The sequence below is a fragment of the Cyprinodon variegatus genome, unplaced genomic scaffold (genome assembly GCF_000732505.1).
Source record: "Cyprinodon variegatus isolate N-32 unplaced genomic scaffold, C_variegatus-1.0 Scaffold95, whole genome shotgun sequence".
Classification (NCBI taxonomy): Eukaryota; Metazoa; Chordata; class Actinopteri; order Cyprinodontiformes; family Cyprinodontidae; genus Cyprinodon; species Cyprinodon variegatus.
The window spans coordinates 416,179-440,020 of NW_015150548.1; the positions used below are offsets into that span (position 1 = coordinate 416,179).

At 39.4% G+C, this 23,842-nt stretch overlaps 1 protein-coding gene across 1 annotated transcript in view; it reads right to left on the reverse strand.

Annotated features, from left to right (window-relative positions):
• stk11ip (serine/threonine kinase 11 interacting protein) overlaps window positions 1–23,842 on the reverse strand; it is a 49,439-nt gene that overhangs the window by 9,088 nt on the left and 16,509 nt on the right. The window contains exons 13-19 of the mRNA XM_015373960.1: window positions 22,854–22,999; window positions 22,510–22,756; window positions 13,903–14,015; window positions 13,199–13,296; window positions 10,165–10,343; window positions 2,929–3,013; window positions 1,755–1,837 (exon numbers count right to left, since the gene is read on the reverse strand). Coding sequence (XP_015229446.1) covers window positions 1,755–1,837; window positions 2,929–3,013; window positions 10,165–10,343; window positions 13,199–13,296; window positions 13,903–14,015; window positions 22,510–22,756; window positions 22,854–22,999 — 951 coding nt within the window. The remainder of the gene's footprint in view (window positions 1–1,754; window positions 1,838–2,928; window positions 3,014–10,164; window positions 10,344–13,198; window positions 13,297–13,902; window positions 14,016–22,509; window positions 22,757–22,853; window positions 23,000–23,842) is intronic.

Below are 23,842 nucleotides of genomic sequence, written 5' to 3' on the forward strand. Positions count from 1 at the left end.
TCTTTGTTGTCCGCTCTATTCAGCTGGCTTTAGAAACACACGGCGAGAAGATGGGGGCTGGGTGGTGAGGGTTACGGGGGCGAGAAATGCAAAAGTAACGCAATAGTTACTTTTACTAGTAACTAGTTACTTTTATTGTGGAGTAACTGAGTTAGTAACTCAGTTACTTTTTGGTAGAAGTAACTAGTAACTATAACTAATTACTTTTTCAAAGTAACGTGCCCAACACTGGTCGTGCGAGAATTTTTCGATTGGGCCGACTTTCAGCCTGATTGTGCGTCTTGAGTCGTGTAGTGTACAGAGGGTTACGAGGGGCGATCAGCCTCTCACGACCACCTGCTGATCAGGAATCGTGAGGTCGGGAGAAAACCAAAACATGTTTGATTTTCTCCAGACCATCCTGGGCAAATCGCTCAGTGCGCAAACAAGGACTCTTCTATTTCTTCTTCCTTGCAGATGTAAACACAGAAGCATGGCAGCGGTGCGAGTGAAATGGCATTCTTTCTGTAAAATTGACAGACCGTAGTAGCCACGTTTGCTCAGCCATGTCTTTGTCCAAATACGTCGCTGCCTTTTATTTTCAGGGCTTTCAGCACAAAATTGCACAAATTGCCAAGGCAGCACGTTTCATTGTAGTGAGCTTCATATTCCCCTTTTATTTGTTTGGCTTCAGGATAGAGAGCTACAGAGCAGAGCTCCAGCTCACTGCGGAGCTGAGTCCGCAGTGGTTTTTAGTCGCACAGTGTGAGCAGGTAAATCGCATGAGATCGTGCTGTACATACATCGTGAGCTGTGAACTCACTGTACAGTGTGAGCAGTAGCTGCGTGCAATGATTAAAAAAAAAAAGAAAAAAAACGCTCTGAACTATTCCTAGATAGTCTTAGTTATTCGCTCTGAGGTATTCCATGCTAACTTTAGCCATTAGCTCAGGTATTCCAGAAGAACTCCCTCCGTACCAGCTTGCGATTGCTGATTTGAACTAATTGGATAAAGTAACAAATAGATTAATAGAGGTGATTTGATTTAGTTTAGTCACACAAATGTTTAGTTCATTTCAATGACATGTTCATGAACAAACCAACATTGCAGCCTAAGGGAAGTTCATCCACTTTTTCCGTGTCCAGGGCATTGCAAGTTCCGCCCCTCTGCATCTAAACTAGATCTAGGCTTTGATTAGATCCATATATTCCTAATTTCTTTTATACCCAGCCAGTCTTTGCTGGATTTACTGGTACATTTTGGGGGTTGTAGTGATGTTGTGTGGTCCGGATCTGCTTCAGCTTTAACTTTTAGCACTGATTGTTTCCACCGATTCTACTACATGTTCAGCTATCCCTTCATGCTTTTTGCCTCAACATCTAGACTTATTTGCTCAAAGACGTTACTGTTTGTCTTCATTTCTCTCTTGAGAAAGGAATCAAAGTTTTCCTTTTCCCACATCTCAAATAAACTATAAAACATGCATACATGCATGACCTCTGCTTCTCTTCAGCTTTGTGGAAATGGTTTATTTGCGACCGGTTTTCAACCAGAATCAAACCTTGCATGTCGATACACTTGACGTGTGTCCCGAAATCTCACTGTTCCCATAACAAACCAACATCTTGCAAATGGGCCTCGGAAAGAATGAAAAAAAAAAAAAAAAGGAACTGATGAAAGCAGATTTCCTGAGTGATAACAGAGAAGATATCTGGCAGAGATGGAGCGCCTCGCCTGAAGATCGTTAAAGGTTTGAGGGGGGAAAAAAAGTCACCTCGTAGGACGAACGCCAGGACGTAGAAGAACTGCAGCTGTCCGTCCTCCACATCTGCCTGGATGTCTTCGCACACGAGAGGCCTGACAGATCAAAAGAAAAGGAGAAGTCCTCATAAATATTGAGACACATCCCACGGATTCTTCCTTCGATGAATGAGCTGGCAGGTGCAGCTACGTCAGAAAGATGTGAGCACCCAAAGTGTTGGATGTAATTCTCATTAGCAGAAGAACAAAGGGGATAATTGATATAATAACGCCTGACAGAACTTGTGTTGCGCAAACACTGGGGGGGTGGTGCTCTGAAGCTGCGGTTAGCTGCCTCGGAGCACATGAAGGAGTTTGTTCAGATTTGTTTTTCTTTTCGCCTTTGATTGTTGAGACTCGGAGCTAAAAACCAGATGAGAAACTGCAAGAAATGTCAGGCATTTTGTTGTGTGTTTGTAAATGGACGCACCAACGAGGCTCTGCAGGGCAGAGGCAGGAACATCTGTCAGAAATACATTTTTTGGGGTTTTTTTTGGAGGGATTTGTTCAAATCGAATGAAACACCTTTCCGTCAAGACTGTTTTGGGAGTATACACAACATGTCAGCATGGATAAAACCCTTTGATTGCTACAGGATGGTGAACTTTCCTTCCTTGGAATCATACTTTTATGATTAAAGATCCATAAAGACACTCATAAAAACAAGAAAGGCTTGGGGAAAAATGGCCTGCCTTCTGTTTCGTTTGAGACACCATTAAAAGGTATAACAAATATAGATTGGTGGCGAATACAAACTACTGGGGGGGGTTGTTGGATGGTTAGAGACGCAAACACACATGTTACAAATTAAAATGCGGTTTACCAGCTAATTTAGTGAAGCGGTTTCACCAAACAGAGTCTAAGTAGAGCTAATTGTAATCAAGTAAAGATGTGTCAGAAATGCTGCAGTCCTGGAACGTTTTCCCTACAAAACTGAATTAAATTTGAGTGACACTTTGGGGCTAAAACACGAATAACAGTCACAAAAGTTAGATGGATGGATGGATGACAGATCAATGGTCACAATAGCAAAAAAGAATTAACAGCCATGGTTGAACAAAGGTGAACTAAAGTCAAACAGTCTTGTTTTGGGCTGTTGGAGGAAGGTGGAGTACCCAGAGAAAAACAAAGAACCGCAGATAACCTACCAGAGATGGTGCTGGATGGAGAGCCTGGTGGTGGAGATGGACTGCAGCATGCTCTCCGATTTGTGAGCCTTCTCTCGAACGATTCCTTAAAAAAAGGAAGGTGAAAACACTTGTTAGACAACAAAGAACATAGACATTTCTTCTGTTTAATCCAAAAATGCTTAATCTCACTAATTTCTTCAGAGAAAGGATAAAATATGCAGAAACCAGAGGAGTTCCTCAGGGATTTGTATTTGGGCTTTTTTCCAGAGTGAGGAACACTGTCTTCAAATAACTGTATGCCACTCCAGGATTGGATATGCAGACTGTGTCAAATGCCTCTGTGTGTCTCATTCATGCTGCCACCATATTTGACTTCTGTAAAATGAATTTTGTTCCTCTCAGGAGAAATATGGCGCTCTGCCTTCTGCGATCATAATTGTGATTGGTCCGCTGTCCTGAACCCGCCCTTTATACGTGTGCGTTGACAGATTTGCAACCTGTCCTAGTTGGGTTGAGTTAGGGAGTTGATAACCAGCCTCCTGGTACCGCTGGTTCTGTTTGCCATTGTTGTGGATTGGTTAAACTGGGAGTGATCCCTCTACGTTGAGCTCGCTTCGTAGTATGGGTCTCGGTTAACTCAGCAATCGATGTTTTTGGAGCTGTCAGAGGAAGGTGGAGTACCCAAAGAAAAGCAAAGCATACAAGAGGAGATGTGAAACCCCAGGCAGCAAGACACAAGATAATATTCATAATGCCATCAACTCTAGTTATGCTGTAAGGCGTTTTATAACTCGTATCTACAAACACTGGTGGAATAGATCATGAAAGAAATCTAACATTCCTTATCTTACATATAGTGAATTCTGATTGTTCTTAAACAATCCCGCAGAATTAGGACAACACAGCTTAGGTTCTGTGGATTTGCTGTTTAAAGAAGAATCCAAGTCAAAAATCATAAATTACGGGTGTTATAAAAAAAAAAAAGCCAAATTTACTTTCCTCTAATTCCTCTTATCTATTTTAGATTTCAAACACATGAGTGTTTGAGTCTTAATGAGTGTTTCCAGGTTTATTTTTTGTTATATAATCTGACATATTGTCACCGTCTGCAAGATTCATGCCTAAGCTTAAAGTTTTGTGTCAGAGGTTTGTAGACTGGTATATTTGGATTTATTTGATGCTATTTATGTGAAGAATTCCTAATAAATTTCCAGATTTTTTTCCCTGTCCGGGGTTTTGGTAGCTCTCTAAAGCCAATCCGGCTCTTTGTTCATCATGTACGCCAGCTCTTCGCATCAGCCGCTATCTGGACCTGGTTTCATTTTTCCGTCCTCTGTAATGAACTGCAGCCCTAAATCAAACTTACATTCTTTTCTAAATATTGTGGAAAAGTGGAGTGTGTGTGCTTTTGTGTCCTCAACGGAGCATTCATCACTCAACCAAATATTCCAAAACAACTCCAAAAACCAAAGAATGGGAGGATTGGAGAATGAGATCCCCGAGGACTTATCTACAAACCAAGGGATTTATTAAATAACCACAGGCCTTTTAAAGAAAATATTCCTTTTGGAAAACTTCTAAAAGGTTCCCGGTTCTGCCGAGGAAAGTTAGCAGCCTCTGTTCAAACAGCAGACGTCAAACACACCCGTCTACTACCTTCCCACAAAGACGTTCAGGGTGAGGTGAAAGATTTCAGAGATGTTTACATTTGCTGACCCAGAAAACGAGGACGAGGTGTGAAAGCAAATCGTGAAAACGTCACACCCCGACAAACTGGGGAAAATAAGCCCCTGGGGAGAAGCGGAACTCCCAATGGGAACTCTTCTGCTATTGTAACCAAAACAAGGAAACCAACTCCAGTTGCAGGTGCAAGATTTCAGCTCCATTGAATCGGTTGGGTGGGAGAACATGATCCGCCAGGTCATCCCGAGCAGCCATGCATTGTGATGTCAGATCTAGTGAGACAATATCTGTAAACTGGAAGGGTGATACTTTTAAAGGAATTTAAAGGGACACAAAGTGACAGAAGACTCCTTCTTCTGAGGATGAGCTCCAGGAAAGAGTCATTTTGGTAGAAAAAGAAGTAATTTAGAACAAAAACTGGGAAAAAATCTCTATTCATGGTTAGGTTTAGAGCAGCAGAGTTCATCCAATGGACATGGAGTCCTCTACTGGCTTGGCTTTTACAGTGGAGGCCATAAGTGATTCTGGTAATGCTCGGTTTACCAAAAAGAAGAAAAAAAAACAAACATAAGAATGTTTGGACAGGACTAACAATGAACATGTGTGAAAACTGATTTTTTTTTTTTCTAGTTGAAGCGTCTCAAGCTGATGATGTTTTTTTCTTTTTTTAATCTTTTTTCTTAAGCAGAGTAAAAATTAAAAAAAGATGTCATCAAAAGACACGAGGCTAAACCAAATCAATGAATCCAAACGGACATTTTTGTCCTTTTATTTCCAACAGATTTTTTTATTATGTTGTAACAAATTGAGAGAGACCCACATAAGAACCCTAACAATAAATAAAGACATAATTAACAATAATATTTTCAAAATGATTCAAACTCTTGTTGTTTCTTTGAATCTGTGATGCATTTTTTTCCCCAATAAACCAGTAATTTCATAATTGTGTCACTGAATCAAATTGTATAGTACTGTATCACACAGCATATTAGTTGTATTATATAATATTGTATCCTACTTATCATATTGTATCATATTATACTGTTCCGTCCGACTACATATATTCTATTATATCATACTGCATTTTACTTTATTTTTTATTGTATCATCTTACACTATATTATATGTATCAGGAAATATTATTTTATATTGTATCATATTGTATACTGTTATACATGACACTCTGTTTTATTGTATCATACTATATTACATGAAATTATTTCAAATTGAATCATAATTTATCTGAATTCTCTGTATCAGATTAAATAGTGTTTATGATTGTATGTTGATCAAAAAAGGTATCATATCGTATTTATGCTATATTATATTGCATCACATTATATTATTCTATACTGTGTTTCAGGTGCTATCAGATTATATTGTATCATATTGTATACTGTTGCATACTACTTTCTATTTTGTTATACCGTACTAAAACTAAAAGTTTTTTTTAATTAATTGACTGTATCGGATTAAAATGTGTAGTAAACTACTGTATCTCCTTCATATTGTATCATATCATATACTGTTACCTATTTTTTCATTCTATATTATACAGTGTCAAACTTCTTAATTATTTCACTCCAGATGCTGTTATTGCTAGAGATCTTTGCCTTCTGTCAACAAGGATCTAGTCCAAAAAAACATTTGAATCTAGTAAGAAGTTTGAATCCCACATCAATCAAAGTCCAGGACCAGTTACTAGAGAATGTGTCGGAAGTACTGTGGTCGAGTAAACAGTTCTATACTGTTTCATTATTCCAGCTGCTGTCAAGTCATAAACAAACCCCCCTGTGATGAAGCACTAAAACACAAACTGCTCCATAATAAGCTTTCGACTTGAACAACTCAGCGGTAGCTTGATACGCTGCCAGTTTAGAAAACTGACACAAATTGATCGATAAAGTAAAGCTTCATCCAAAAGGTTCCAGCTTAGAGTTTCCCACACTGCAGAGCTGAAGCTTAGAATGATGGACTAAATACAGGATTAAATAACATGTTAACGCAGACAGTAAGCGAGGTGCCATCCAAGACTCCTATCATGCATAAGCAAAGGCGACAGGCCGACAGAGCGTGTTTAGAAGCAAGTTGGCAACAAACGGACTCTGGATGATGCTCTGGTGAATGTCAATACCGCAGCTTCCTCTTGTTTCATACTCTCTAGCAGCCTCCAACATCAACACCAATGCCCCTGATGGTTTTCACATGAAAGTAAACACCACACCACTGCCCAATATGTCAGGCAGCTGTTCTCCGATTTGCTTTTTCTTTTAGAGGGACAAAGCCATCAATCTTCCCAAATCTCTAAAGACAAACTCAAATGAAAAGCAATAAACTGCTCCGAACGAGAGTGGAAAAGAAACGTTAATGAAACGCTTCTCTTGCTGCAGGTCTCATCTGCCACGTGTTTTGTCTTTCGTGTTTCGAAGAAAGCTGCGTCAAAGCTGCGTGCTCCAGAAAGCTGTCCCGGTCGTGACCACATCCTTTCCGTCCTCTCCAGCCAGAGAGTCCATCGTCATTCCATCTGTGGTTTCAAACTTTGTTCGCTGATTCAGGAGACGGGACGGGGGCTTGTTTTGGTTTAAACGTTTCCATATCCTTTGGTAAAATTTTTCAACAGCACTATTTGGCTCCGTTTGGCTGAAAGGACGGAGTCGTCTGCGTAATAACTGTTCTGATATCTCAGAAAAAAACAATATATTGTTGACGTTTCAATCGGAAACATCTGATTTTTTCTTTAAGCGTCTCTTGGGGATTTTTACCAAGAATTCAACAAGAGCCTCTGTGGTCTTGTTGAAGGCAATCTGGAAACATTTTCAGCCACAATGAAATACAAGGAACTAAATGAGCTGTTTATGGATTTAGACTCTCACAGCAGAGAGGGAGCTTAAACAAAGAGGGAGGGAAAGAAAAGAAAACTTATCTTTGGTGGAAGTGGGAAGCAAAACTAGAGAGGCTACAGACTTAACAGGCCTTTCATTTAGGCCACCATCTACCTCCTCGCTGTGATTAATCACACTCAGCCTGGCATTAATCGCAGCGACAGAGACTTGGGCAGAGAAGAAGCATATATTAACAAACCTTTCAAACAGGCTACCCATTGTGCTACAAACAACATGGTAAAAAAAAATCAGCTGGATTTTAAAGACGACAGAGGCTGCTTCTGTTTGAATTAATCAGCGAAAAAAAAACAAAAAAAACAATGTAAAGTATTATCAATATAGCCAAGCCCTTTAGGGTTTACATAAATATAATAAAACATTCCGTTTTTTAAGGAGGAATATATTAAGACACCCTCATATTTATCCCCACTTAAAACGGCTAAGAGATGTTAAAAATTTTTTAAGTAGATCTACTGATAGTTGTAATTATAGACTTTATTTGGAAAATATCTATAATCAATAAATATTTATTTATGTAATTTATCATTTATATCCACAGGGTAAAAATACTGTAACTGCGAAGTTTTGAAAAATACACATGCTAGTTTCTGTAGCGCTAGCTCTGTCCAGCTAAAACGGCATTAAACTTTTCAGTTTGAACTGTAGTGCATGGAAATCACAAGAGAATGATGAGGAGAACCAAAGGCCTTGATGCTCAACTCCGATTTTTTTTTGTGAAATCCGATTTTTTGGGGGTGTTGTTCGCATTTCCAAATATATGCGACTTGTATGTGATCTCCTGAGTGAACTGCATTCATACAACCTAAATGTCCCGCCTGCGCGGTAGAGGACGCAATGACGTCACAAGCAAGCGAGCTCTGTGTTTACGGAAGTAAGCATGGATGTAGTGCTGGAGAACATCTAGCGATCTTTCCCAACCTTAAAAACTAAATCTTTCCAAGATGATTAAACATAAATCCTGCTCTCCGCATCATCGTCCACCATTGTTGTTATTTTTCTTGCCACTTCTGCGTAGCAAGAAGCAGAAGAGTGACCACTGTATTAACGGCATTCAGGTCGGATGGACACGACCTGGCCGTTCAGACACAGGTCGCATTTGAAAAGATCAGATTTGTATCGGATTCAGGACCACATAGCCAAGCGGTCTGGGTCGCATTGAAAAAAATCGGATCTGTGTTTTTCAGACTGTCATGAAAAGATCAGATACAGGTCGCAGATGGGCAAAAAAAATTGGATTTGGGTCACTGCAGGCCGCGGCGTGAACGTAGCCAAACAGAGGTCAAGGGGGGTGTTAGCCAAGGAACCTGGTGTTTGTGTAGCTAGGAGATGCTAACCCAGACGTACAGCTCCAGTCTCTAACTGAGGCTGTTTATGGTTAGCATCAGGATTGAAACATTTTCACCAATTATTAGAACAACGTGTTACAACAACCAGAGGTTGTCACTTTAAACAGTCTTTCAATATATATTTGCTTTTGATAATACGTTAGCTTCTGCTAATGGTGTTAGCTCTAGCTAATACAGGGTTTATACAGGAATGAATAACTCTAATTTAATGCTTTTTAATGCTCTTAGAAATAATTTTAATGCCACCAACAGGTACCCGTCGACAGACTGCAGCCATGCCCCGAATTCCTCGTTTTCCAACCACTTTTGGTGAAATTGTCATTCTTCCCCATTCTCTAGCTTTTTCTCCGATTCAAGCTTCTTTTCCGAACATACCTCTTTGCGATCAACCGGAAGCAGTTCCACGCAAATATATCGTGATATAATATGTCTGACGAAATTGTTTTTTTTACATTTTTTTTTTTAAGAAAGCATTTTAAATGCCACAATAAACACATTTAATTAATTTTAATGCCAATTAAGGCCTTAATTTAAAAAATAACTATTAAATGACTTTGAATGATTTTTAATGACCAGCAGAAACCCTGTAATATAATAAATAGATCACAACCTGATTACGTTTATTTATATCTCTTGTATAACGGCTCATGGAACTTTAAGGAAAGAGAAAGGACAATTGTAGACAGGCCCAGGCCTGGCAGTCCAAGCTAGGCCACACTCATAACAGATCACCAGATACTAAATGAAGTCCCCCAAAAATTTAAAGCTTTAAATCCAACAGCTGAATATGTGGACAAAACAGTAAAGGCCGCAGATGTCAATAAGGCAAGTTGTTCTCACCAAATTGGGGAATCATACATAAGGGAGAAAAGGGATTCATCTTGATCACAGAAACCTGGCACGGTCACTGGGGTGTGTATACTTTTTACATCCACTCTTAACTTGTATTTTCCCTGTTTGCTTTTTTCAAAAAGCCAAAATACAACATCCGATTGAAACCAAATTACTTTTCCATACATTCCAGAAGTGGTTTCCTGTTTTGTTCCGCAACCTTTAAATTAATTTTCCATATTCCCCCAGACATTCCAAGACCCCCACCCCTGTCTAATAAAAGCTTTTCCTCCCCCTCTCGCCTCTGTTCTGATGTCGTCTGAGCAGGATGTGCTCAGTCTGCATGAACCAGTGGCTGAAAAGAGGGATGGAGGTAGACGTTTGAATCAAAAACCACACATGTGGTGTAGCGGTAGTCTGCAAAGGGAAGTAGAGCGAGCTGTTCCAGAACCTGGTCCTGGCACAAAGTGATGACTTCTGTTTAGTTTTACCTGTTAGGAGACCAAAGAAGCGCTTGCAGCGCACGCTGTCCCTGACCAGGAGAGTATAGGCCACGCCTCCATCTGCAAACTTCATGTGGATGCTCTGGGAGCCCAGTCCCACCTCCAGGTAGCTGAGCTCCACGATTGGGTAGCTATCCTTCTTCCTTAGCCGATCAGCAAGTGAGCCTCTGTTGGATGAAAAACAAGTCACAATTTGATAGAAGCACTTTGTGTAACCTCCAAACTTTAAGGTGAGAAACCATGAACTGGAAAAGGTGGACTCTGATTGGCCAAAAGGGGGAATCTAGTAAAACATCAGAAGCAAAAAAGGATGAAGATAGAAGGGGGTGGGGGGGGTGGGGGCATAGACTGAGATAAATGTGTTTTCAAGGTGTGACCCAGAAACCTGAGCAGGTCTAGAAAGAAGATCCTCCTCTGGCACAGAGGCTGGGAACCTTCTGCCCTACTACTGTCATCAAGTAAACTGAAAAATGATATGTAATTTTATAATATGGCTTTTATCAGATAAAATCATATTTATCATATAAATTAAAGTTATTATTTCTCTGTGTGGGCTACTATACTGCATAAAACTTTGGACTGTTAAACCAAACCGGCTTGTTTATATGCAAGGGCAATAGTTAGACCGTTGAATAGAGCCTCAAACCAACAAAACCCGGAAAAAAGTAAATTGGTTCCATTATTATGTAAAGAAAAGAAAATATTTTTAGTAAATGCAAATAAATAAAAAAAAATTATTCAAAAACTGAAGTTAAAGCTTAAAAAAAGAGAAATGTTTAATAAAAAAAATGTCTTTTTAAGTTTAATGAACTGCATTAATTTCAAATTTTACAGATTTTTTTTTCTTTTTACAGATCACAGTCTGTTCACTTCAAGTCCCATATGCTCATCTCTGAAAACCCATTTTTGATCTTAAAGATTCATTTCAGGATTGAAATTTTTGTGAAATTTCCATTTAGAAACCATGGTCTCTACTTTCAACAAAAATTGAACAATATTGCATTTACAACATAAATATAGAAGACCGAAACAACTTTAAAATCTTCATCCTCATGGAAAATCTGCAGTTTTTGAGGCTAAATCTGGTCGGTCTGTCATTGTCTTGTAGCAGGACAGATGGACCCAGTATTCAAGGAGAGACAGCCAGTAGGAAAGTTCAAAACGTTTATTAGCACAAAAACAAACAGACAGAACTGAAGCGCGGGACTGTGGAACTGCGACCGCATTGACTGCAGGGGCAGGGCGTAAGCCATCAATGATTCTGCAGAGAGAAACACAGGTAAGTGACCACGATCATCTGACAGAAGATGATTATCCGAGTGAGTCACTTACCTGGTCTAACAGTTCAGTCCATTCTCTGAGTGATAGGCAGGTTCCATCTGATGGATTGCCGAATGGGATCCAGTGCAGAGCCGCCCAGGGTGTCCCCGATCAGCGCAGCAACCACGGAGCTGACAGGAGACCGATCCAGGTCAGAACTGGACAGTTCTGAGATCCACAACTCCATAGCTCCATCAAGGGCTCAGATCCACACAGGAACAGAACAGAAACGGGGTTCCAAGAATCAAAAGAGCTTTTAGGCAGGTTCAGAGTCCATAGTCAGACGAGAGCAGACGCGTGCCCATACGGACAGCGAAGCAACCAAGCAGGCTCAGTGGTTGAGGGAACAGAGACAAGGCGTTGTTCCAGGATTTATGCAGGACTTTAAACTGGTCTCGTCCAAGGAGCAAGGCTTACGGGAATAAAACGGACCCTCCCCGCGTTCCGAGCCAAATCCCTGAGGACTCAGTGGAGAAGGGCCAGAACAGGATCAGAAGACGAGACGAACATGAAACCTCTCAACCCACTGCCCGCCAGGAACCAGGACATAAACCTTAGAACTGACTAAAACTAACAGAACCAAACACAGAACACAAAACAATGATCTGGCCCCAATCGCTCGGGCTGAATTGAATATAAAGCAATGGATGAGATGAGTGATAAGTAGAGTTAGGTAAGTGAGTGAAATTAACAATTAAGGAGAGCTATCAGGCCAGATCATGACAGTAATAGTCTTAATATAATGCAGAAATAGTTGTTGAAAATTGGGCTGCGTTTGGTCGGTCAGAGTTTGTCCCAATTTAGTCCAATAATAGATGTTGTTTTACTTTTCAGCCAAATGTAGATGTCGTTTGGACGTAAATCATGTCGTCTTTTCTATGTCTTTTTCAACCAATGTTTGCTCGTTGTTCATAGAGAGGTAGGACGGTTTCAAGTATCTTGCTTTCAGTTTTTATCTTTTCAGCCTCAAATCTTTGTTTTCCCGAAATGTTCATCTTCAGACTTTCTAAAAACATTTTTGAACAAACTTTATTGTATGTAAATATGTTTATTTCACAAAAAGACAAAAACAAATAATAGAAATGGAAAGAAAGTTTAATTTTAGGGCTTCTATGGAAATTTGGTCCATCTTCCTGCAATGATGTACAACACTGTCTTATTTCCCAAATTGTTCTTAAACTGGTAACATTTTTCTCCAGTAGGCCCTTGAGGGCCGCCACCAGTGGCAAGATTTTCTTAATTGACCATAATACTGTATTTACTTTAGCAGTTTTCAACATTTATCACAACCACTGTCATTATTCCTTTATATCTAACCCACTTTCTTGTTTTCTAATAAAAAGGCACCAAATCCCTGCTGAGTGATGATGGCAACACCGTGTTCTTCTCTGTGGAGCTTTTTGTTAAATAAAAAGGTCTCTTTTTGCATTTGTTTGAACTGAAAGCTGATTAAAAATGAATGAAATGCTTTACATAGGAGTGAATCTATACTCATTAAGTCGGACCGTCAGACACTTCAGTTTCACAAATATTAGAAACATTTTCTAAAATGCATGAAATTCCAAATCGTATCCAACTGAAAAAAAATGCATACAAAGATGGCAACCCTAAAGCGGTTTAATATTAGCATTGCTACGTTCTTTCTATTTATCCATTTATTTTCTGAAAAACTCAGGAAAAACTGAAATTTTGCTTTACTTACTGCACGTCTGACATCATTTCCAGAAAGTATAACCGCTGGTTCGAAACGACCAACAGCGAGGGAACCTCCCCTAATTCCCCAAATTTTACAGCTGACATCTGTGGATCCAAAGAAATTAAAGAGGAACATGATGTTACAGGATATTCGAAAAAGAAAATGCAATTAATGACAGCTGTTTACTTGGGTGAATATTGTTCTTCTGATAGCATCATAATAAGGCTCATTGAGCCATAATTTTGACACTAAACTCTTAACATCTGGATTTTCAGATGACTATAAATGACTGGGACATTTAAAAAAATAACCACATCTATTAATGTTTATCTGCAGCTTGCACAAGTGAGAAGAACACAGTGAAAAGTGGTGTTCCCATGGGCTCCTCCGCCGTGCTCACCGCCCGCTGGCTGATTTGTTTCTTCGTCTCGTTACCGTTTTAAAAGGCCGGACCCAACCACAGCTGATGTTTAGGAAATTGGCACCATGGTTTATAACCAAACCTTTGAGCCTTATGGGAGATAATTAATGGGACTTTTTAAAATTAGAACCGCCACGTTTCGGTTTAAAGTATCTGGAAGTAATTTGGTTTCTATGGCAAAGATTTAAAAATCCTTGAAACAACGACTAACAACTCTTCTTCTTCACTGGAGCTTTTTCAGTTCCTCCCATCTGTTTGCAGAGATATCCTCCCCATCTGTGCAACAAACCTTGAGGAAAGAGTGAAGCTCCTCTTCTTCTTCTTCAAAGACCTCCATGTCCAGGAAAAGCTTCAGCCGATGGTCCACGGACATGTTTTCCTCGGATAATAGATCCAAGTCATCTAGACACAACAGCAGAAAATAGACACCTGAAAAACTCCTTATAGAATTAAACGTCTGAGTGGTTTCGTGCAATAGAGACATAATCTGTTATCATTAAAGGTGTATTCAGCAAACAAACAGAAAAATAACAAAAACTGTAATTGAACACATTGGTTAAACCCTCAACAGTCTCTAAACACCAGTTTGTATCTGTATTTCAGACTTATCAGCTTTGTAGTTCCATCTTTAATGACTACAAACTGGTTAGCATTACCACGGACTGGAATGCTAATAAGAAAATCGAAAGCGCCACCTTTACAGAGACATAAAGCTTTTGCATCTACTCTGACTGCTTCAAGTATGGCATCTAATTGAGTTTCTTTTTTAAGCATTTCTGGCATTTTTACAGAGGTTAGGGGCTTATTCAATTCAAAAAATAAACAAAATGTGAAAGAATTAGCGTTGGGAGAAGGTCAATTTATCTTTTATTCGTTTGCAACTGAAGTTTTAAATGTGAAATATATTTAAAGGGGAAACTCTACCACCTCCCGGCTAGTAGGGGCCACTAATTCTAGTGAACCTGGAAGCCAGTATTAGCATTAGCATTGGTTGCCCCGGGAACCAGCAGGCGAAACACACCGTTTACTATACTGTTTACTAGCAGGTGAACAGCTAATGCTAACCTAGTAGTAGCATTAATGGCCAGGAAACCAGCTGACAAACCCTATGGAAGAGATAACTTTTAGTTTAATTTGCAAACATTTAACTAAACAGTTTAAAGTGGCCTCTGCATAACCTCTGAGCCCCTTTATTTCCTTACATTGGCACCAATGTCTTTTTTAGCCTGAATCAAAGAAATGTTATGCCAAGTGACATTTCCAAGCTCTATTATGGAACTACTAGGATGACTCCTCACATGGCTTTAACCTACTATTTCCATTGGTGAAGAACTCTTTCATGTCTATGTTGGCATGGTAACCACAAGTAACAATTAATGTACAAATGTACAAAGCTATCATTTAAATCTGTCTTGTTTTGTTCACAGTTAATCTGCACCGCATCAGATGTTCTGTGGATGTATTAACTTTGAAAAATAAATAGCTTAAATAGAAGTTATGTGAGCTACAGTATGACCTTTAAGGTCGTAGTCGTAGTCCTTAGTGGTGCATGATTTTACATGAGTGAATAAAGTGAATGTGATTGGTCGATTATCAAGGGGGCGGGATTGTTGTTGCGGAAGGTTTGCAAGCAAGTTTGGTTGTGGCCGGTTTCTTGGAAGCATCTTGCTAACCAGTTAGCAACTTAGTGCTAGTAGGTTCCCAATGGGAAATTCCATTGGGACCAAGTAGCACTAAATTGGTGACCTAGAATCGACACTGTCAAGGAACGCTATGGACAGCGGAAACATGCAAGAGGAGGAGAGTTTTGTGTCGGAGGTTGTGGATAAGTGTTGTGATAAGTGATACATTTATAAGTGTACATTTTTTATTTAGAGGAGGTAAGTGGTGACAAAGATGTTGTGGAAGAGGACGCCAGGGCGGCAGAAGCTTGGTTTGGTGTAGAAGGCTTACAGCCGTACATGTTTGAGCCCTTGCCTCGCAACGCTGCCAGTTCTGTTAGCTCTACGCCTGCTGAAGACAAAGACGTCCATCCCCGTGAACACTGGGATGGAATTCAATGATAACATAAGTTATTCTTATTTCTTATTTGCACCGTTGCGTATATTAGCTGCGAAATATGAATCAAGATGGTATGACCGAAAAAATTTTGATTGACAGATGACTGTTGATATATGATTGGCCGAATTTAGGTGTACTTGCTGATGTACAATTAACTGGCCTGCATAAAATAATGAGGAAAAAAAACTGAGTTTAAGACAGGAATTTTTTTTTTTTAAATCAAAATTTTCTAAATTTTGGGACAATATGGTCTGATAAAGAATACATTTATAAACATGTTTAAGCAAGAATGATTTGACATTTAAATATGATTTCCCTATGACTTTAAGTCTATATACAGAAGGTTTATGTTTGTTATTTGCAGATTTTTCCAGTTTCCTCAAATTCAAGGACCATAAGCCATGCTCCCTAAAAGTTATCCTTTTCCAGGAACATTGAAACTCAATAAAAAATTAACTGATTCGCCAACATAAAGATTATATGCACTGATGCATCTGTGTATGGAAGCCGAGAGCGGCGGCGTCGCTCCGATACTTTTACACGGTGGTTTTCTCGAGAAAACGACTTAAATTTCTCATTATCTAAAGATAACAAAAGCCATTTTCTCATAACAAGATGATTGGTGTGTGTTAAAACTTGAGTTGCTCTGATGCCACTTTTTGGCCCTGATACTGATAACCAATACCTTGCTGTGCGGTATCGGCCGATACCATACTGATACTTTCTGTTTGAAATTGATGTGTGTATGTATATATAAAGATATTCATACTACTCGGATATAAAATAATTGCCATCATGGCTTTGTCAAGCTGCTGCCTACCTTTCTGAAGCAGGAAAATTTTTTAATACAAAGTGAATCCAGTAGAACTTTTTATTGCCTACCTGGAATTGGTGACAATAGTTGAATAAACTTTTGGCTCTCACAATGGTATCGGTGCCCTATTTGTTGGTAGTCGCCGATGCTGATGCCACCATTCTAGCGCTGGGTTGGTGCCCCTCCTGATACTTGTCTCGGTATTGGTGCAACACTAGTTAAAACTGATTAGGTCCTTCAATACCACAACAACACGTGATTCCAAATTAAAGAATTTCATAAAAAAAACAGATATGTTTCTACTGTATTCTATGCAACCCAATTATCCACCATGACCTGACAATTAGTGTTGCGCCGATGCCATTTTTTGGCCCCCAATACCTGCACAAAACTGGTTTCGGTATTAGTGCAACTCTATTGACAATGAGTGAAAAGAAAAAGAAAAACTAAAAAACGGATTGTTTGCGCACACACGGTACCGCAACTGCACAACTACAGGCACCACAGGCATGGATGACTGGGAATCCATGGCTGTTACCCAGCCTCGTTCATTACAGGTTAATCATCTTGTTATCTCGAGAAATCAATAATTGTTTTTCTTGTGATAACGAGATAATTATCTTTTTATCTTAAAAAAACAATTAATGGTTTAACCGTGATAACGAGATAGTTATGTCGTTATCTCGAGAAGTCAAAGAAAAAAAAAAGTCGATTATCTGTGTATATAGCTAACAAAAGTTGAATTCTTTGGGGGGAAAAAAACACTAAAAATTATTGAAAAACAAAAATTCAAGAAGCTTTGAAGATGAGCGTCTTTTAATGGCTGTTTTTAAAAAAAACCTTGTGAAATATAAAAATTTTCAAGGATTTTAAAGACCACTGATTGTTATCAATGAAACAAAAATGTAAAAATCTAAAGCACAACTCAGAATCAACTACTGTACAGGAGTCAACTGTCAAATATCAGGGGCGCTGGTCACCAATCACATTGGGGGGGGCCCCCCCTTTAGCTTCAAACCATTAAATTGGGTCTACTATCGGGTTAGGCTGTATGCATGTCAGCTTTTATACTGGCTGATTAAATATACATCAAGTATCAGCCTTTTCATTGAGTCCAAACATTATAAAAACTCAAAGTTGCTCTTATTTCTAGATAGAAAGAATAAATAAAACACTTGGAGGGACTATTTCCATATACTATTCGTCAAACTTTATCTGCTTACACAGCTTTTGTGATATGACGCAACATATTTCCCTAATTTGTAGGGCTTACTAGTTACATAATCAGTTTTATTTAATCCACTAACTTTTTGCCCTTTGAATGAGTATTAAAAGTAATAATACACATATATATTTTATTTACATAGTAAATTCCTATCAAAATATAGAGAAATCCCAAAATGTTGCCTTTAACTGAAGGTTAAAGGCAAAAAGTCTACTGCAGCTAAGCCAAAAATATACTGGAAGACTAATGAATGAGCAGATTTTTGCCCTCAATCCCTCAAATGATATCTTCCACTAATAGTTGAGGCTTAGATTTCTGGCTGCATTGTGGAACCACTTGCATATCTCATGGCCGACTTTTTTATTTTGTGAAACCGTAGCCAGATTTTACTGCAGCAGCCCACAGCAATATCCAAAAACCACAGAGCGGAGAGGCATTTAAGAGCAATAAATCCGCAACAGAAGTTATCTGTAGGGTGATGGATGATTACAGCTGATCAGAAATGACAGCGCAACGACCCTCAGGGGCCAAAATAAGCCAAGAGGCTTTGATTTAAAGAGCACCAAAAGATCAAGATCTAAAAAGGCCTTTGAACCTGGAGAAAAAAATTCCTCTAAAGGTGAAGGAACAAACCTGCACGCACAGAGGCCGTCTTTGGAGATAAAGTGCATCAAAAAGAAGAAATGAGGCCTTTTGAGTCACAAAAACCACTTCATTCGGGGTTTCAGGACGTGCCGTCTCCATTGTGACTCTGCGGTTTCACAAGGACAGATTATACAGTACTGACTCTGCAACTACAGCACTACAAATTAAAAACAACAAAAAATAAGATAAAGAAAGCTATCATTAGGACTCTCAGGCTTTCATCCCTCCCCCATCACTTTCAGTAATGACTCCAATCTGTCTTGTTGCAAATTTACCATGTGGTTCCTCCCAGAAATGGCAGACAGATGTCGGGGAGACCAATGAAACACAGAGGAACCCTCCAAGGAGTCCTCTGAAAAGTCAAAGAGATTTAAATCCTTCGTTTTTGATTGTCGAAGAGAAGGAGGCTGACTAATGGTTGGAATCAGGATGATGCTGGTATCAAACAAGCGTTCGGGGGTTTCCTCCAATAAAACCAATGCCTCAATCTCCAATTACCTGCTTTGTTTGTTGCTTCAACGTTCCACAAGATGGGATTTTTTTTTTTAAACCGTTTCTTTTTACTAGTAAAGGCTGTTTTAATGTGGCCGATGCTAAGTTGCCTTTTCCCACCATGTTTTATGAAGCTACATGAGAGAGACTGCTTCAGGAGATTGAGACTTTGGCTTTATCTAATATTATTTACAAGCTTTAATTTGAGCAAAGCTTCTTTTATGAGGATTATCTAAGTTTACAACCAAGTTAAGCTAGCGGCAATATAGCTTTGCTTTTGTTAAACGTTTTTTTCTGGTATCAATGTCTGATACTTAATGGACATACTAAGAAATCCTGCACAAAGACAGAATAGTTGATTTTGTTTAGAAATAATCAGCATTTCTGGGGAGTGTAATATAGTTTATTTTCATGCATTATGTGCTATTATATCTGGTAATTAGATGCATATTGAATCTGAAGGGCTACTAATGATGCAAATGTGGGGGAGCTGTGGATATTGTTTAATTGATCTCTGTATTCACCCTCATACTAATCTTCCTCTCGGTTATACCTGGTCCTGTTACATTTTACATTTGAATACTATTGGGTGTTTCTGTTATTAAAACCTCTTAAAGGAATAGTACACCCAAAACATGATTAGCCTTCATTTTCTACTCACCCCCATGCTGAACAACACTCTGGAGTACTTTTTTGATATCTCAAATGCATCTGGAGATCTGGGAGGCTTCTTGCTGTCTGCTGACATTCAAATAATGAAGGTCTATGGTACCAGAGGCAGAAAGGTCCATAAAAGTCCACAAAAAACGTGTCACTATTCCTCCATACTGCTCGTCCAATGTATTCCAAGTGTCCTGAGTGGGTAGCGTCCATAATTTACTCGAAACGAAGTCATTTAGAATGTTTTTAGAGCATAAACAGTAGTGTATAGGATTTCCTTAAAGCGCGTTCACGAGTCTACGGAAACCGCGGCAGACCAAACCAGATGAAAGTGCGAATTCAGCGTCTGCTCTGCCGATAATGCAAGCGTAGAAGAAGAAATGTGCTGTTTACCTGTGCAAAGAAAGAAACAACAAAAGAAAAATGTCTGAGGACTTCAGTGTTGAGGAAGAGCATGAGTTCTTTGCCGAGCTGAATGCGCACTTTCATCTGGTTCATCCGTAGACTCGTGAACGCGCTTTTAGGAAGTCCTATACACTACTGTTTATGCTTTAAAAACATTCTAAATGACTTCGTTTCGAGTAAATTATGGACGCTACCCACTCAGGACACTTGGAATACATTGGACGAGCAGTATGGAGGAATATTGACACGTTTTTTGTGGACTTTTATGGACCTTTCTGCCTCGGGCACCATAGACCTCCATTATTTGAATGTCAGCAGACAGCAAGAAGCCTCCCAGATCTCCAGATGCATTTGAGATATCAAAAAAGTACTCCAGAGTGTTGTTCAGCATGGGGGTGAGTAGAAAATGAAGGCTAATCATGTTTTGGGTGTACTATTCCTTTAACATCCTCCTAATTTTGGGTACCGTAATTTTCGGACTATTAGCCACACCTGAATATAAGCCCAGAAGCTAAATTGCATGATTTGTACCTATACAAGCCGCACCGGACTATAAGCCGCACGTTTTTTATGTTTAACACAAACTGTCTTGCGCTCGCAATGTCCGTCTGTCTGTCTCGTACCACTCGCGGTAGAAGTCTGCTTCCGGGCGACCTCCGAATTCCCGCGCGCGCGGCTACTGTACTTGTGTGTTGAAGCAAATGTGACGTCAACATGGTGGATGGTAAAATCCATAGATTTAGGTATTACGCTAGTGGCCATTAGCTGTAAAGGTCCATAGATAAGCCGCATTGTTATATAACAATGCAGGTCGAAAAATGGGGAAAAAAGTCGCGGCTTTTAGTCCGAAAATTACGGTAATCCTCGCCTATTTTGCATACCCAAATGGAAAAGCAAATAAGATAGGAACATTATCTGAAATCTAATACCCTTTAGTTTCTGGGTATATAAATTAAAATCGGGTGAGTAGAACACATCCCAAGCTGCATCAGTTCAAACATGACTCAAAGTTGTTCTTTTTATTCTCAGAAATTATAGGTATCGTTTGAACAGCAGTAATGAAGACATTCTTGAGAAAAGTCAGATCTCATTGTATTAAATATGTTCTACATCATGTGAACTACAAAAGCAGCCATTTTCAAATCTCTAGCTATAACAGTTCCAGAGCTGTGGGGCTTTGAACACAGCTCTGGAGTTTGGACCCGATGGGCTTTGAGAGGTTCAAATGTGAAAGTGGTGATATTTACCCTTTGACACCTATCATTGCAACAAATATGAAACAAGGCCTTTGTATTACCAAGATAGCATGTGCATTCCCTCAGAGCCAGTTACAGACAGGCAGGGAGATGCTTATTTAACCCCCGGAACTTCCGGGAGACTTGAGGTGCAGTTATTACACATTCAGTGAACAGGAACCTTTGGCAAGCTCTTGTCTCTGTTAAAACCGGTCCCTAACAGCATATGTTATTATATATACATTTACATATAAATTCAGGCCACGTGGGGTTAAGAAGAAGATTAAGTTGGAGGGGCCCCAACGAAAGGGGGTTAAAAAAAAACAACCAAATGAACTAAAGAAATATGAGGACTATTATAAACAGCTGAACATTTGGTATTTGTAAACCCAAGAGAGGAAGAAATTATGTTTTTTAGCAGCTTAAGAAAGGAAAAAAACATATTGAATCAGTTTAAAGCAGCAATGTTTAACTTTTAGCAACTAAGGGTGCTAGAGCTGCAACTTCCAGTTTTAGTGCCACTGGTAGCACTGCACTGCTGCAATATCAAACACTTTCCCTCAGCGTTTTGGGATCTGATAGCTTACCACTTTGGCCCATCAGCTTCAGGCGCTATGGGACACAACAAAAGGGAGTATGTAACTAAAAGTATATTTAATCCTGTTTCTCACATTTAAAGTCTAAAGCTACAAAGCTCCATCTAATATCAGAGATATGACCTTTCCTTATGTCCCTAGCAGGGCACTTCGCACTCCTTCTGCAGGTTTACTAGTGGTTCCTAGAATGTCTAAAAGTACAATGAGAGGCAGAGCTTTTAGTTATCAGGCTTTTGAACCAACAACCAGTTTTAGTGCATGAGTCTACTTTAAGGGTAGGCTTTAAACTTTCCTTTTTGATAAAGCTTATAGTTAGAGAGGCTCAGGTATCCTGAGCTATCCCTATAGTTATGCTGCTATAGACTTAGACTGCTGGAGGACATAGGGGCCACTTTTTCTGTCTGTTTCATTCGGTCTCTATTCTTCAATTCTGCATTATTTGTTAATTCAACGCTAACAGTATGTTATCTCGTCATAGTATCTTCATCTGTTCTTGTTATGTTTGGCTGTGACACCATCCTGGAGAGACATATCAGCTGTGCTGCTGCTATCAGGAACTTACACAACTTTTGTTGCTTTTTCCTTTGTGTACTTCTAGTTAGTTTAATAGTTTCATGATCCACTACTTTTTGTTTTTTGCTGTGCGTCTTTGATGGTGTAAAATGTAATTGAATCACTTTATCTCAGGAAAAAATATTGAAACAAGCAAGTAAGACAGGATTCCTCATGTTTACAGAGATTTAAGGCATACATTTGGGCTCACCCTTAGGGATGGATGGCTCTGTGGGCTCAGCTGAGGTTGGTGTATCTCCCAGGATGGAGTAGTGGTAGCTTCCAGCCAGGTCTTCTTTACTCTGGTGCTCAGTGTTGTAGGAGAGGCTGCTGGTGTCGTCAGGACCATCGCCAATAAAGAAGGAGGTTCCCTGGGCTGTGGCAAAGCTCGGCTCCATTGAAGTGATGGCAGTCTCCAGAAAGAGACTACAGCTTGACAGTTCCTTTGTATCATCAAGCTGTTGCAATAAAGGGGTGTGAAGGTGAAAAAGAAAAACATTGATTAGATCAGGCAGTAGACTAACACAAACAAAAACTTGCATTTGGGAGAAGGACCTTGTCTCCACTGTATGTAGAACCTAGATGATCTTTGCTTTCAGGCCTTGGCGACTGACTGATGGGAGTACTGCTAAGAGGAGCCGTGAGCTCGGCAACTTGAACCACATGGTCACTGCCACATTCTGGACAAACACAAGTTTTTCCTAAAAAAAAAAGAAAACCAAAGAAGGCAGATTGAACGCTGGTAACATCTAAAAATGGAACATAATGCCTCACAGGGTTTCTTTCTTTGGCCAAAAGCGTCTATATTAGGAAACAATGAAACAACAATCAGCGTTCCAAGTTCTCTGAGAACTGGTGCTCCATTTAGAGGTGACATCACTCCCAACCAAATCTCAACCCAATTAAAACACCAAGAGTATGTTTCTTTAAGGAAGGGTAGAAAAATTGAAGGGGACCTTTAAATCGAACACAGTGCTATATTTACGGTAGAAAGTAGGCCATACTCAGTGCTTCAGTGTTCTGCAGCGTCTCTTTCCTATACTGAGTCATTCACTGTGGCTATCACTAACTGTGAGATCTTTGGTTTCCATTTTTTAGAAGGTACTTATGGTCTAATGCATATGTTTATAACTGTTTCTTTTATGAAGAAAAACCAATAAATGGAGGGTATTTATTTTTCTCTGTTTAGCTATGTCTCTTTTCTTGACAGCTGTGCTGGCATCCATTTGCACTGTTTCTGCTCATTCTTAACTAAAGGTAGTTGGTACTCTTTCTTGAATAGTCATTGCGATAGGTTTTGATGCTAGGAATTGTTCTAAAATATGCTATTTCTATTTCTTTTAGAAAGTACTCATTGCTCACCCTTTCAGTGTTTTTCCAGTTGTATTTCTTTCCTGGGTGTTGTAACTGAAAGTGCTACTACTTTTAAATTGAACTAAACAGTTTTTTCCACTATCCCAAGGTATGTTTAACTCATTTTTTTTGTTTAGTTGTGTCTCTATGTAAGATGGAGCAACAAGCTGAGCAACCAAAACCCTTTCTCT